At 46.9% G+C, this 16,843-nt stretch overlaps 1 protein-coding gene across 2 annotated transcripts in view; it reads right to left on the bottom strand.

The window, feature by feature from the left end:
• The window catches only part of heatr5b (HEAT repeat containing 5B), a 162,877-nt gene that overhangs the window by 32,312 nt on the left and 113,722 nt on the right, over positions 1-16,843 (bottom strand). For both annotated transcript variants that reach the window (XM_070874109.1, XM_070874110.1), the window contains exons 24-27: positions 15,526-15,707; positions 8,625-8,693; positions 6,361-6,540; positions 4,635-4,872 (exon numbers count right to left, since the gene is read on the bottom strand). In XM_070874109.1, the coding sequence (XP_070730210.1) occupies positions 4,635-4,872; positions 6,361-6,540; positions 8,625-8,693; positions 15,526-15,707 (669 nt within the window). The remainder of the gene's footprint in view (positions 1-4,634; positions 4,873-6,360; positions 6,541-8,624; positions 8,694-15,525; positions 15,708-16,843) is intronic.

Here is a 16,843-nt window from a genome sequence, read left to right as displayed (position 1 = left end):
TGATCTCCTAATCTGAGGAAGGACATTCTTGCAATTGAGGGAGTGCAGCGAAAGTTCACCAGACTGATTCCAGGGATGGCTGGGCTGTCATATGAGGAGAGACTGGATCAACTGGGCCTTTATTCACTGGAGTTTAGAAGGATGAGAGGGGATTTCATAGATGCGGGAAGAATGTTCCCGATGTTGGGGAAGTCCAGAACCAGGGGATATAGTCTTAGGATAAGGGGTAGGCCATTTAGGACTGAGATGAGGAGAAACTTCTTCACTCAGAGAGTTGTTAACCTATGGAATTCCCTGCCGCAGAGTGTTGTTGATGCCAGTTCATTGGATATATTCAAGAGGGAGTTAGATATGGCCCTTATGGCTAAGGGGATCAAGGGGTATGGAGAGAAAACAGGAAAGGGGTACTGAGGTGAATGATCAGCCATGATCTTATTGAATGGTGGTGCAGGCTCGAAGGGCCGAATGGCCTACTCCTGCAACTATTTTTTATGTTTCAGAGGGTTGTAAATCTGTGGAATTCACTGCCCCAGAGAGCTGTCTTTAATGCGGAGCTAGATAGATTTTTGAGCGATAAGGGAATAAAGGGTTATGGGGAGCAGGCAGGGAAGTGGAGCTGAGCCCATGATCAGATCAGCAAAATGGCGGAGCAGGCTCGAGGGGTCAAATGGCTACTCCTGCTCCTATTTCTTAAGTTCTTATGATTTCCCTTTCATAAATCCGTGTTGACTCTGCCCAATCCTATTACTATTTTCTAAGTGCCCTGTTACCACGTCCTTAATAATAGATTCTAGCATTTTCCCTGCTACTGATGCCAGGCTAACTGGTCTGTGGTTCCTCGTTTTCTCTCTCCCTCCTTTCTTAGTTAGTTCGACGTGTTCCTGCATGTTTAGGCTTTAACATTTTTTGCCCCAAAGCTGCTGTGAGTGCGAGCTGATCGTGGCGTAGTGAGGCCAATAGGGCACCTGGGACCTTGATGTTGGTGAGGAGGACTTTGCAGGGCCGACTGGGCTGGGTGTGCCGTTGTCATGTCCGAAGCCAGTGCCGTGGTCGATGCCGGGTGGTCTGTCCGGTTTTATTCTTATTATTGTTTTCTGTCGCGGTTTTGTTACAACTGAGTGGCTTGCTCGGCCAGTTCAGAGGGCAGTTAAGAGTCAACCACATTGCTGTGGGTCTGGAGTCACGTATCGGCCAGACCGGGTAAGGGTGGCAGATTTCCTTCCCGAAAGGGACATTAGTGAACCAGATGGGTTTTTACAACAATCGAGTAGTTTCAGGGTCACCACTACTGATACTAGCTTTTTATTCCAGATTTATTTAATTAACTGAATTTAAATTCCCCAGCTGCCGTGGTGGGATTTGAACTCACGTTTCCGGATTATTAGTCTAGGCCTCTGGATTACTAGTCCTGTAATTTAACCGCTATGCTACCGTTCTTGGTAATTCGCAATTCACGGGGTATCGCTTCCTCACCACAAGTTGCTGGCCAATTTGCGCATTAGCAATGGCGCGTGTCATTCAGACCCTGTTACTTGTTCAGCACAAGCTAGCCCATTGTGTTTGTCCTCTCCCTGTCCCAGAGGAAACATGTGCCCATGGGCAGCAACCGAGATCAAGGCCAAATGATCCTTCACTCTCAGTTCAAACATTGTCGAGAGGCGTTGGGCTCGTGTTTTCAGCAACTCAATAAGCAAAATCTTATCACCGTTAAATCACCTCCACCCATATTCTGGATATCTTTTGGAAGTCACACATGATTGGCCACAGAAGTTTCTGAGCTTGGGATGAGGAAATCAGCTAACTTGCTGCCGATCACACACCCGAACAAGTTCCAGAAAGCCCTTTCACAACATACAGGGTTGCCAAGCAACAGATTGGTGCATAAAATTGTACGGGGAAACTGAAAGCACTTTAGTTTCATCGATACCAAAATAAAACATCAAGTCCATGCAACTACAATAAAAGCACTGTGTGACTGATTGCACACTGTACAATAAAACTGGGCCAAGTACAAATAGGATAAAAATATACTGCAGTCTCGGTATGTAAAACAAAGGAGGGCTAAATTGGATAGCCAACTTCGTACTAGAATGATTGCTGCACACAGCCAGCGCTAGCCGCGCTGTTCATTGGCTGCACACAGCAGTTGGGGGCCCAAAGTTGTAACTTCTTAGTATTTCTTAAATCTAGCTGACACTGCTAAAGCCAGCCTGCACCTCTTAAAGGGGAGGTGCACTGTAGCTGGAACAGGCGCTGGGAGTCATGCAGGAAGTAAATCTGAATCGGGAAGAACAGTACAACTCCAAGATTTTCGGACAATGCGCTGGAGGCTTTGACGGAGGAGGTGGTAAATAGGAGAGATGTCCTATATCCACAGGGGACCAGGAGACCCTCCAGACACACGCTCAAAAGGCAGTGGGAGCAGATAGCCATGGAGGTCAATGCTAGGAGTCAGGCCCTGAGAACCTGGATGCAGTGCCGCCAGAAGATCAATGACCTCACGCGAGTGGTCCAGGTCACTGAATGCATCTTCCAATGCCATATCCCACCAACTGCACCACTAGCCTCAGAAACTGCTCAAATCACCACAACCCATCACTCACCTACCAACAATCTCAATCAATCAGGCCTCAGACCGCACCTTCACACACTGCTGCAAGCCTCACACCCACATCGCACAGCTTGCACACACTGCCAGCTATTCAACCATGACAGCCACATCACCCAAACACATTGCATGACACTCACTGACCCACCTCCCCCTCTCTTGCAGGACAAAGTGGAGCCTCATATCTCATCCCCCTTCTCACATCCTACACTTCCCCCTCATTCCCACAATCTCTTCTGACTTATAAGCTGCAGATGGTGTAAGCATGCACCCTCTCACTTTCCCATCATTCCCACAACCTTACTCTTTCTCCTTTCAGATGCCCAAGAATTGCAACCTGGCCAGGCAATGGAGGAACAGCAAGAAGACAGTGATGATGAAGATACAGCCACCAGCTGAGTTACTGACACTGTGCCTAATTTAGAGGATAGCATAGAGGATGGGATTTGCACATGCGGTATGTAGCCTCTGCAGTAGCACTGCGTAGGAGCACTCAGATAGGCAAAGGCACACGGAAGACAGGCACTAAGGGAATGTACAAGGGTGATTAGTTTACATTTGTTTGCAAAATGGCACGATTTCATTTACAAGTTTGGTTTGTAATGTTTATTTTGTGCTTTTATTTTTGAATTGTGGGCAAGTGAGTGCTGTGGTGATCAGTGACCGAGGGAAGGTAAGGAGTGTGGGACTGTGGGTGAATGGGGAATGGGGAATTGTGGGCACTGTGATGATCGGTGACCGAGGGAAGGTAAGGAGTGTGGGACTGTGGGTGAATGGGGAATGGGGAATTGTGGGCACTGTGATGATCGGTGACCGAGGGAAGGTAAGGAGTGTGGGACTGTGGGTGAATGGGGAATGGGGAATTGTGGGCACTGTGATGATCGGTGACCGAGGGAAGGTAAGGAGTGTGGGACTGTGGGTGAATGGGGAATGGGGAATTGTGGGCACTGTGATGATCGGTGACCGAGGGAAGGTAAGGAGTGTGGGACTGTGGGTGAATGGGGAATTGTGGGCACTGTGATGATCGGTGACCGAGGGAAGGTAAGGAGTGTGGGACTGTGGGTGAATGGGGAATTGTGGGCACTGTGATGATCAGTGACCGAGGGAAGGTAAGGAGTGTGGGACTGTGGGTGAATGGGGAATGGGGAATTGTGGGCACTGTGATGATCGGTGACCGAGGGAAGGTAAGGAGTGTGGGACTGTGGGTGAATGGGGAATTGTGGGCACTGTGATGATCGGTGACCGAGGGAAGGTAAGGAGTGTGGGACTGTGGGTGAATGGGGAATTGGGATTGCAGTTACTGGTATCTTCACGTACAGCCCGGCAGAAAGGTGTCGTCTAGGTTGTCGCCTCCCTGCCTCTTCTAGCAGCTTGTCCTGCTCTGCATGGCCTCTGCCCATTCTCCCAGTCATGCTCTGCTCCAACAACGGCATTACCAAGCCCAATTTCACACCCATTGAGAGATACCAAGAATGTCCTAGAACAATCTAGGAATAAAAAAAAGTTTGAAAAACAGAGAACTTGCATTTATATTGCGCCTTTAACCTAGTAAAATGTCCTAAAGTGCTTCACAGGCGTGTAACCGGGCAGCATTTGACACTGAGCCACAGAGAGCGGTTAGGGCAGGTGGCCAAAAGCTTGGTCAAAGAGGTAGGTTTTAAGGAATGCCTTAGAGGGGGAGAGAGAGGTAGAGATGTTTAAGGAGGCAGCTGAAGGGACAGCCGCCAATGGTGGGGTGATGGAAATCGGGGCTGTGCAAGAGGCCAGAATTGGAGGAGCACGGAGATCTGGAGGGTTGTAGGACTTGGAAGAGGTTAGAGATGGGGTGTGGTGAGGCCGTGGACTTGACAGAGTCAAGTGCTGTACTGTCAGAACTGATCAGCATGGATTCACCAATGTAACTGGGCTGGACTTGAGGCTAAATCCACAGTACATGGACAACTAGAAATGAAGGAGAATGTAAAGAAAGCAATTTTAAACACATCAGAACCAAATCGGAGCTCAGGTACAGCACAGCACTGCTTACCATCAGATGGCAACTGGCTGGCAAATTCAGCTGGCAGAGTTAAGAGGGCGTAGTCCTTCAGCGCAGCAAGCCAGAGACGGCTGAGAATAGGCAGCTCCGGCTGGACTAATGTGATCAAGCTATCTGGAGGGAGCTCATCCATGGCATCAAAATCGTCATCATCGTCATCCTTATTTTTCACTGGTGTCACCGGTTTGGTCTCTGCTTCCTTCTTAGTCTTCATCGCTACAACGTAGACCTGGAGAGAGGAAAGACAAGTGTCAGGTTAAGCGAAAGGAGGAATGGTGTTCCCGAGGCTACTTAAATTCATTTGCTCAATTATATTTGACATCGCAGTTCTTGAATTAAGTAGACAGAAGAGAGGGAAATGATTCTCACAGATTAACCCTAGTTTTAAAAATATAGGATTAGGAAAAAGATTATGAAGACAGGTGGATTATTACAGGGGCATCTTATCTCAGGGTGATTATATGGTTAAAATCCCAGCTAGCAGGGAGGAGCTGCATTCAAAGGGAGCACAGGTGATTCACTAAAAGACTTGTATTTATATAGCGCCTTTCACGAACACCGGACGTCCCAAAGCGCTTTTACAGCCAATTAAGTACTTTTTGAAGTGTAGTCACTGTTGTAATGTAGGAAACACGGCAGCCAATTTGCACACAGCAAGCTCCCAAACAGCAATGTGATAACAATAAACAGATTATCTGGTTATTATGTTGATTGAGGGATAAATATTGGGCCAGGATACCGGGGATAACTCCCCTGCTCTTCTTCGAAATAGTACCATGGGATCTTTTACATCCACCTGAGAGAGCAGACAAGGCCTCGGTTTAACGTCTCATCTGAAAGACGGCACTTCTGACAGTGCAGCCGCTCCCTCAGTACTGCGCTCAAGTGTCAGCCTAGATTTTTGTGTGCAAGTCCTGAAGTGGGACTTGAACCCACAACCTTCTGACTCAGAGGCGAGGGTGCTACCCACTGAGTCACTGACTGACACTAACCCACACTACCCTTTACTGGGAGCACAGGATTGCTGAGATGACCTTGTAATAAGTAATAGACACTGTGCAACAAGATAGATCTGAATGAAACGGTGGCGTGTTTATTAATGTACAGCTGTCGAGGCAATCCACTGTAAACACTTTGAACAATGAATTACTCTGTCACTGCTACCTCCCATTGGCAAAAAATTGCTATAGCAAGGAATATGATTGTTGCAGGGATTAATGTCACAATGAAAGAACAAAGCTTGTACTGCACGAATTAAGCAGTCAATACAGTGAATATTCCAGTATGTTTTAGGCTCAAACACTGAAGCTGCAGTTAATTAAACACGTGATTCCCGCTACAGGTTAAAACAAACAGACAAATTCATTCTAATCTCAGCCAGTCTGGAATTCCCTCCATAAACCTCTCTACCTCTAACAAAATCAGCCAGGGTTCTGGCTCCTGGTGGCTGTGTACCGACTCCTGTTGGAACGTGGCGTTTCAGTTCAGGGCAGGATTGCGCCTGGCAGTGATGCACTCCACAGTCAAATAACCAGCTGCCTATGCTCCACTGGGCAAGGTACTGCAGAGATGCTGGCACCTGTGGGGCTGAGCCCCGCATAAGCCTCTCTGACGGGTGGGGAGGGAACAGAAAGGAGTCGCATCTGCGCTCGGACATTTATTCTGCTGAATTGATCGTTTTAATCCATACCCCGGACCCCCTCCCTGCCGAGCTTACCTCTGCCCATGCTTTAAGCACGGCCAGCTTCTCCATCGTGGTCGCACTCTCGCTGTATAGTTGGCTCAGGGAGCCCTTTCCAGATTGCACCTTGTCTAACGAAGATACCAACAGGTTGTGAACTCTGCGCAGATCGTTCAGGTCACTAACCACTCCACTTCCAATCCAGGTGCTGCAAACCTGCAACAGGCAGTAACCACAGTCCATTCCGGGGCAAAGGCAACAAACACAATTTTAATGCACTAAATAACTTTTCGACAACGGCATCAACTTGCATTTATAAAGCGTCTTTAACGTAGTAACGCTGAGCCACATAAAGAGATATTAGGACAGGTGACTAAAAAGATTGGTCAAAGAGGTAAGTTTTAAAGAGCACGTTAAAAGGTGGACAGAGAGGCGGAGAGGTTTAGGGAGGGAATTCCAGACTTTAGGGCCCAGGCAACTGAAGGCACGGCCACCAGCAGTGGAGCGATGAAAACTGGGGATGTACAAGAGGTCAGACTTGGAGGGGCGCAGAGATCTCGGAGGGTTGTGGGGCTGGAGGAGGTTACAGAGATAGGGAAGGGCAAGGCTATGGAAGGATTTGAATACCAGGGTGAGGATTTTAAAGTTGAGGCGGTGCTGGATTTTACGAAATATTTCACAGACTTAAACTTACCACTCAGAATGTGGAAGCTTTATGACAGACCAAGGTTATTGTGAGGCCTGTTAAGGTAGAGAAGATGACTTTAGGTTATCCATTTTTGCTGAGGTCCAGAAGCTAGAAAGGAATTTGTTTAAAAGAGGTAGTCGCCCCTCCCTCAATCTCTCAGGAGTAAAGATCAATTAGCCTGGGTCTTTTCTTTGTTAAGAGAAGAGAAGACGGAGAAGGAAAGATGACAAATCTTTAATATTCTGAAAGCTTTGGTCAAATTGGATCCCAGTAATAGCTCTTCTGCCATGTACAGAATTTAAGCACAAGGGGTCATATTTACAGATTAAGGACAGATTGTCAGCATGTGACAAGCGGTGTTCCCCAGGTATTATCTGTTCTGGGGCCTCAGCTTTTCACCATCAATAATAACGACCTGGATGAAGGAATAGAGTTGTATATCCAAAGTTTGCAGAAGGTACGAAGTCAGAAGGCATCGTAAATTGTGCAGATGGCAGCAGGAAGTTGCAGATTAAGTAAGGGGGCAAAACTGTGGCAGATGCAGTTCAAGATGCAAGGTCTTTCATTTTGGATCCGTGACAAACAAATAAGAACATTTTCTTAATGGCTGTGGAGGGGCAAAGGGATTTGGACGTCCATGTGCACAAATCTCGAAAGGTTAGAGCAGAGGTACAAAAAGCAATCAATAGGCTAGTGGAATGTTGCCCTTTATCTCAAGGGGTACAGCGCACATTCACCAGAGCGATGTCAGGGCTTAAAGGGGTACACCGAGGACACGATGCTTAATCTTGGCTTGTATTCACTCAAGTTCAGAAGGTTGAAAGATGACCTCTATTTAAAATGTTAAAGGGATTCAATTGGGTAGGTAAGAGGAACCATTTCCTCTGGTGGAGAAATCCAGAACAAGGGGTCACAATCTGAAAATTAAAGCTAGGACGTTCAGGGGTGGTGTCAGGAAGCACTTCTGCACACAGAGGGTCATGGAAATCTGGAACTCTCCCCCCCCAAAAAGCCATGGATGCTGGAGATTTGAGACTGAGATTGATGGATTTGTGCTGGGTAAGGGTATCAAGGGATATGGAGGAAAGGCGGGTAAATGGGATTGAGGTACAGATTAGCAACTGAATGGCAGAGTAGGCTCAAGGGGCTGAATGTTCCCATGCTCTGAACAAAATAAAATAGGAAATGCAATGCAACCTGTTTTACTAAAAGGGTGGTTAAGTATGTGCAACAAATTACTGGCACAGGTGGTGGAACAAGAAAACGCAATGGGGTTCAAGAAGAAATTAAGACAGGTTCTCGTCAACAAACGGGATTCACGAGTATTCGAAATGGTCCAAGGGAATAAATAGTGTGGATAGGTTGTCTAGATGGGCCGAAGGGGCTCTCCTGCCTGAAACCGTTACTATGTTAACTATTAACCCATGCGATATAAATGCAAGTGGTTGTTAACCAGACGGGTCATCGCGGAGTCTATTATCAGAAAACACAGGACTGAGTTCTGGAAACAACATTCAATAATTGCACCTAGATACGGTTCGCTTTCAGTGACGTCTGAGCATGTTAATGATCAGTTATTTCATTGTGGATTCCACAGTGGCTAACTAATTACCTGACAGGCTTTAGCGGTGATGTCGGATGGAGTATCCTGGGAAAAGGCTGGTCTCAAAGCTGCTCCAACCTGAATGAAAACAAAACTGCTACTGAAAGTACCGCTGATACAGCACAACATTCCTGCCAGCAGAACACCATCATTTTACTGCAGGCACGACCATCCTCGTTCAAGCTTCACAATCGAATAGAACTAGGGCACCATGGGCAGGGGATAAACACCCGATACAGGGTAAGTTCACCCGCACCGCACTCCCGTATTGTGACAGGGATAAACACCTGATACAGGGTAAGTTCACCCGCACCGCATTCCCGTATTGTGACAGGGATAAACACCCGAGAATACAGAGTAAGTTCACCCGCACCGCACTCCCGTATTGTGACAGGGATAAACACCCGAGAATACAGGGTAAGTTCACCCACACCGCACTCCCGTATTGTGACAGGGATAAACACCCGAGAATACAGGGTAAGTTCACCCGCACCGCACTCCCGTATTGTGACAGGGATAAACACCCGAGAATACAGGGTAAGTTCACCCGCACCGCACTCCTGTATTGTGACAGGGATAAACACCCGAGAATACAGGGTAAGTTCACCCACACCGCACTCCCGTATTGTGACAGGGATAAACACCCGATACAGGGTAAGTTCACCCACACCGCACTCCCGTATTGTGACAGGGATAAACACCCGATACAGAGTAAGTTCACCCACACCGCACTCCCGTATTGTGACAGGGATAAACACCCGAGAATACAGGGTAAGTTCACCCACACCCCGCTCCCGTATTGTGACAGGGATAAACACCCGAGAATACAGGGTAAGTTCACCCGCACCCCGCTCCTGTATTGTGACAGGGATAAACACCCGAGAATACAGGGTAAGTTCACCCGCACCGCACTCCCGTATTGTGACAGGGATAAACACCCGAGAATACAGGGTAAGTTCACCCGCACCGCACTCCTGTATTGTGACAGGGATAAACACCCGAGAATACAGGGTAAGTTCACCCACACCGCACTCCCGTATTGTGACAGGAATAAACATCCGGGAATACAGGAGAAGTTCAACCCCACCCCGCTCCCGTATTGTGACAGGGATAAACACCCGGGAATACAGGGTAAGTTCACCCGCACCCCGCTCCCGTATTGTGACAGGGATAAACACCCGATACAGGGTAAGTTCACCCACACCGCACTCCCGTATTGTGACAGGGATAAACACCCGAGAATACAGGGTAAGTTCACCCGCACCCCGCTCCCGTATTGTGACAGGGATAAACACCCGAGAATACAGGGTAAGTTCACCCGCACCGCGCTCCCGTATTGTGACAGGGATAAACACCCGAGAATACAGGGTAAGTTCACCCGCACCCCGCTCCCGTATTGTGACAGGGATAAACACCCGAGAATACAGGGTAAGTTCACCCGCACCCCGCTCCTGTATTGTGACAGGGATAAACACCCGAGAATACAGGGTAAGTTCACCCGCACCCCGCTCCTGTATTGTGACAGGGATAAACACCCGAGAATACAGGGTAAGTTCACCCGCACCGCACTCCCGTATTGTGACAGGGATAAACACCCGAGAATACAGGGTAAGTTCACCCACACCGTACTCCCGTATTGTGACAGGGATAAACTCCCGGGAATACAGGGTAAGTTCACCCACACCGCACTCCCGTATTGTGACAGGAATAAACATCCGGGAATACAGGAGAAGTTCAACCCCACCCCGCTCCCGTATTGTGACAGGGATAAACACCCGGGAATACAGGGTAAGTTCACCCGCACCCCGCTCCCGTATTGTGACAGGGATAAACACCCGATACAGGGTAAGTTCACCCCCACTGCGCTCCCGTATTGTGACAGGGATAAACACCCGATACAGGGTAAGTTTACCCGCACCCCGCTCCTGTATTGTGACAGGGATAAACACCCGGGAATACAGGAGAAGTTCAACCCCACCCCGCTCCCGTATTGTGACAGGGATAAACACCCGGGAATACAGGGTAAGTTCAACTCCACCATGCTCCCGTATTGTGACAGGGATAAACACCCAATACAGGGTAAGTTCAACTCCACCGTGCTCCCGTATTGTGACAGGGATAAACACCCGGGAATACAGGGTAAGTTCAACTCCACCATGCTCCCGTATTGTGACAGGGATAAACACCCAATACAGGGTAAGTTCAACTCCACTCCGCTCCCGTATTGTGACAGGGATAAACACCCAATACAGGGTAAGTTCAACTCCACTGCGCTCCCGTATTGTGACAGGGATAAACACCCGGGAATACAGGGTAAGTTCACCCCCACCCCGCTCCCTTATTGTGACAGGGATAAACACCCAATACAGGGTAAGTTCACCCCCACTGTGCTCCTGTATTGTGACAGGGATAAACACCCGAGAATACAGGGTAAGTTCAACCCCACCCTGCTCCCGTATTGTGACAGGGATGGTGGTTAAATTCAGCGATGCCATGCTCCCAGGATAGTGCTAGTTGCACAATTCAGCACTGTTGTGTTGCAGGCCCATCTCCGAGCTGGACTCCCCCCTAGAACATGGCAAACCGATGAGTTTATTCTTTAGTTGCTCTAACAAACTTGCCTGGATGTTCAGATGTGCTTTCCCCATCATACTGTAGAAGCCCTAGTTCTGAACCAAACCTGGGCTCTTTATAGTAGTACTAAATGTACGACACGAATTGCACTGTAGTATTAAATGCATGGCACTAATTGTTTTGTAATAAATGTATTGCACTGTAGTACAAATCGTCATGCCACATATTCTCAATCTAATATAGACCTCGGGTACCCTGGTTCCGAAACAGATTTTAAACAGCATTTTAATCATATTTGTACATTGAGTCTGAATACAGGATGATGTATTTATCAAAAGCAAACTATTGCGGATGCTGGAATCTGGAATAAAAAGAGAGTATGTTCTTAGAGAGGGTCAATTCTCCAACCCTCGTTCCCTTTGGACAAGGCCCCCACTGGGCACCTGTCCTTGGGTATGTGCATTGTTTTTTTACATAAGAAAAGAACAGGCGGTGTAACAGCATGCCTGTGGGTATCCAGTGGCAACTGTGAGGAAGAGCCATGTCTGAGCAATTTTATCTTGGTACATTTTGGGAATGTGAAGAAATCAGAGAAATTATACAATTGCACTAAATATACTGTCGCACTAATTGCAACATATTTAGTGTAGCGGAGCACTAATGGTAATGTATTCAATATAGTGCATTTAATACACTACCACTCAATGGAATCTACAGTAATCATTGTATGGTACTAAATGTACATCAGTAATAAATGTAATGTATTGTACTATTTGCGTAGTACTAAATGCAATATATGAATTACACTGTAGTACTAACTCCATTGTACGAAATGTATTGCACTAATTGCTTTGCAATAAATGTATTGCACTAATCGTACTGTAGCACAGTTTGTCATACCACATATTCTCATAATCTAATATAGGCCTCAGGAATCCTGGTCCGAAACAGATGTTTAACAGCATTTGAATATCTGCGCTGCTGTGTCCGGGATACGGTTCCACAAACACAACAGCATGAAGCGTTCCTGCTTGTACTCTGTGCCCAAATTTTTGAATTGATACAGAGTAGGGAGGTGGAGCTACAGCGGCTTGTGTGTGCCGGGCATCAGTTTAGAGGAAAGGTGCATGGTGACGTCAAGAGTCCAGTGCACTGTTTTGAATTCCTGAAGCAACATCTCAGAACTTGGAAGAACAGGTTTGCTCAATGGCGGAGTGACCTAGATACCTCTGCTATTGTTTACCCATCACTCTTTGGGTAATAATCGACCTCTTGGCTCAGGTATTTGAAACTCTGTGTGCACTGAACTGGGAGTTGGAATGTATGACTAAGATTCAAAGCCATAATCCAGTATTGATGAAATTCCGCACTGTGCAAACGCCTCAACACTACTCCTCTTAGCTCGGTCTTGGTGTCCCTTCCTGGCACCAATCCCAAGTCTGAAACACGGGTGCAAAACCCCCAAAACGCCTCTGTAATTCATGAGAGAAAGAAAGAATAGAGCTGTCATTTTGAGGGTCTATGGCTGGAACAGACCCTCAGAATATCGGAGCGATAACATTACAGCCTGATCTCCAACCCACACTCGTATCAATTGAAGTGGAGTCCCACTAAGTGAGTCTTTAGGTGCATAATTAAACACAGAATTACACAGATTACAAAACAGAAAAAGGCCATTCGGCCCATATTGGTGTTTATCCCCACATAACCAGTATCCCATGTCCCTGCTCTGTTCCTGTATCCCTTTATCCCTCTTTCTAACAACCACTTATCTAACATTCTTAAATGTTGACATAGGCTCTGCTCCAATCAGTCACTCCAGTAATGCATCCCACTGCCCCTCAACCCTCTGTGCAAAATACATTTCTCCTGCTCTGTGTCCACACCCCTTACATTTAATCTTTTATTACATTCTCCTGTTTTAGACCCCTCAATCACCAGAGAGAGTCTGTTTCTATTTACTCTCTCATCACTTCACGATTAACAAATCACCTCATAATCTCCCGTTTTAATGTAACAGCCCAATTTATCAAACCTGTCTTTGTATTTTTATTTCTTCACAACAGGCAGCTTCCGAGTGAATCTGCGCTGTAGTGTAGAGCCTAAAACTGCATACAGTGCTCCATCTGTGGTCTTACTAAGGTTTTATATAGACTCACTATTGCATGACATTCTATAGCTCTAGCCACAATACAAGCAAAACATCAAAGTTTTATGTGCTTTGGTTCAATTCTTTTGCAATTCATGAATTGCGGAATTGCTGGGACCCCAACTATTTACAATCTATATTAGCGACTTGGAAAAGGGGACTGAGTGTAACGTCACCAAGTTTGCTGACGATACAAAGATGGGAGGAAGGGTAATGTGTGAGGAGGACATAAAGAGACTGCAGAAGGACATAGACAGGCTAAGTGAGTGGGCAAGAATTGGGCAGATGGAGTATAATGTCGGAAAGTGTGAGATCATGCACTTTGGCAGAAAAAAATCAAAGAGCAAGTTATTATTTAAATGGAGAAAGATTGCAAAGTGATGCAGTACAGTGGGACCTGGGGGTCCTTGTGCATGCAACACAAAAGGATAGTATGCAGGTGCAGCAAGTGATCAGGAAGGCCAATGGAATCTTGGCCTTTAGTGCAAAGAGGATGGAGTATAAAAGCAGGGAAGTCTTGCTACAGCTATACAGGGTATTGGTGAGACCACACCTGGAATATTGCATGCAGTTTTGGTTTCCATATTTATAAAAGGATATACTTGCTGTGGAAGCAGTTCAGAGAAGGTTCACTAGGTTGATCCCGGGGATGAGTGGGTTGACTTATGAGGAAAGGTTGAGTAGGTTGGGCCTCTACTCATTGGAATTCAGAAGAATGAGAGGTGATCTTATAGAAATGTATAAGATTATGAGGGGGCTTGACAAGGTGGATGCAGAGAGGATGTTTCCACTGATGGGGGAGACTAGATCTAGAGGGCATGATCTTAGAATAAGGGGCCATGCATTTAGAACTGAGATTAGGAGAAATTTCTTCTCTCAGAGGGTTGTGAATTTGTGGAATTCGCTGCCTCAGAGAGCTATGGAAGCTGGAACATTGAATAAATTTAAGACAGAAATAGACAATTTCTTAAACGATAAGGGGATAAAGGGTTATGGGGAGCGGGCAGGGAAGTGGAGCTGAGTCCGTGATCAGATCAGCCATGATCTTATTGAATGGCGGAGCAGGCTCGAGGGGCCATATGGCCTATTCCTGCTCCTATTTCTTATGTTCTTATACACTTAATCTGAAGATATCTTGAGCATCTCAGTGCGCAGTTACAATTATTTTGCTTCACACCCCACTAGTGTAAAAATGTAGTTGGGGCTCAACACAACTGCGGGATGGAGCAGGAGTCGTCTCCTGGGGGGAGGGGGCTCGCTCCCTCCCCACTTTGCCCTGGAGTCTGCCAGACCTTGGCTCTCAATGTCCAGCACAGCACTGCACACAGTTGCCCAATTGCAAACAGTAAATCGTACACAGTGAGCCGTCATGCCCGATACCCAGTCTCAGCGGGTGAGGTTCCCTCAGTCAGGGGCTCGAAGTTAGAAAGACACCCCTAATCGAGAGCTGCGATCACTTTATGAAGCTAACAGATCGGTGTGCATCTCCTGTTGTCTCACTGTGCCCAAAATTACAAGCTCCGATGCACCTTGCACACCTTTCTACAAATTTTGACAATGTCTGTTGATGAAAAACATGTTAATAGTAAGTGCACGTGATTGATAAATTGCAACTAAGTCTAAGCTAAGTGCGCCTGCATTCAGTGCCACAGTAAGACGACTAACTGATCTCCCATGAATTGCACACTGGCAGCAACTTGTATTTATACAGCACCTTTAATATACGTCCCAAGGTGCTTCACAGAAATATTATGAGATAAAAAGCAGTCAAAACCAAATACATCATTTGGTGAAGCAAGGTTAGAGGGCAAATAACATTGAACAAGAGTGCACCCACATATTTCAGTCCCCATTTAAAATTTATAAAATCTGTCCTTATTTCTATATTTTCATTAATTCCCATGACCACATTTGTGTTGGAAAATGCTAACTTGTAATGTTGTAAATATACCTACCTGCCAAGACGCTGCAGCAACTCCACTGGTGGGAGGGTATAATTGCAGCATGACATATTTACATGGGCAGTTCCCATTAAGGTGGACACCGGAATTTATAATGGCAAAAGTTGGCTGAAAGTGCACATAGACACCTCCTCATTTAAATGCTGATTCATTCATACTATAATTGTGCGACAAATTAAGCACAAATACATTACAAGCCTGCGCTTTCTGGCGGCGCTAATCTTACATTTGCCTGATACTGTTCCAAGATCACATGGCCTGGAAACTCAGGCTCTGGGACAGATGCAAACTCCTTGATGATATCCTCGAGTGCCTGAAGTCCGGCCATTCTCAGCTGGTTGCTGTGGTCAGTGGCAGCCATGAACGCCATGCGAATAAGGTCAGAAAGATGCAACACCAACAGGTCACCTGCATAACGGTCAAAGAGAGGAGACTAAAACACTGGCCATCTGGGGAAATACACACAATGTCAGAATTCCTCCACCACCCACCCCACCACCAATTACCTGGGCTGTTACAAAAGCATTTGCTTTGATGATGAAAATAACCTGTTTTAATTTTTGCTCTGCATATTTTATACAACAACTTGCACTCATAAAGCATCTTTAACGAAGTAAAACGTCTCAAGGTGCTTCACAGGAGAGTTAACAAACAAAATTTGACACCGAGCCACATAAAGGGATATTAGGACAGGTGACCAAAAGCTTGGTAAAAGAGGTAGTAAGGAGCGTCTTCAAGGAGGAGAGAGGTAGAGAGGCTTAGGGAGGGAATTCCAGAGCTGCAGCTGAAGGCACGGACACCAATGGTGGAGCGATGAATTCAGGGATGCGCAAGAGGTCAGAACTGGAGGAGCGCAGAGATCTTGGAGGAGCGCAGAGATCTTGGAGGATCGTAGGGCTGGAGGAGATTACAGAGATAGGGAGAGTTGTAGGGCTGGAGGAGGTTACAGAGATAGGGAGGGTTGTAAGGCTGGAGGAGGTTACAGAAATATGGAGGGTTGTAGGGCTGGAGGAGGTTACAGAGATAGGGAGAGTTGTAGGGCTGGAGGAGGTTACAGAGATAGGGAGGGTTGTAGGGCTGGAGGAGGTTACAGAGATATGGAGGGTTGTAGGGCTGGAGGAGGTTACAGAGATAGGGAGAGTTGTAGGGCTGGAGGAGGTTACAGAGATAGGGAGGGTTGTAAGGCTGGAGGAGGTTACAGAGATAGGGAGGGTTGTAGGGCTGGAGGAGGTTACAGAGATATGGAGGGTTGTAGGGCTGGAGGAGGTTACAGAGATAGGGAGAGTTGTAGGGCTGGAGGAGGTTACAGAGATAGGGAGGGTTGTAGGGCTGGAGGAGGTTACCGAGATAGGGAGGGTTGTAGGGCTGGAGGAGGTTACAGAGATATGGAGGGTTGTAGGGCTGGAGGAGGTTACAGAGATAGGGAGGGTTGTATGGCTGGAGGAGGTTACAGAGATAGGGAGGGTTGTAGGGCTGGAGGAGGTTACAGAGATAGGGAGGGTTGTAGGGCTGGAGGAGGTTACCGAGATAGGGAGGGTTGTAGG

This window comes from Pristiophorus japonicus, unplaced genomic scaffold (assembly GCF_044704955.1).
Source record: "Pristiophorus japonicus isolate sPriJap1 unplaced genomic scaffold, sPriJap1.hap1 HAP1_SCAFFOLD_679, whole genome shotgun sequence".
Classification (NCBI taxonomy): domain Eukaryota; kingdom Metazoa; phylum Chordata; class Chondrichthyes; family Pristiophoridae; genus Pristiophorus; species Pristiophorus japonicus.
Note: the sequence above shows the minus strand (reverse complement) of the source record. Positions and strands in the feature narration are given on the sequence as shown.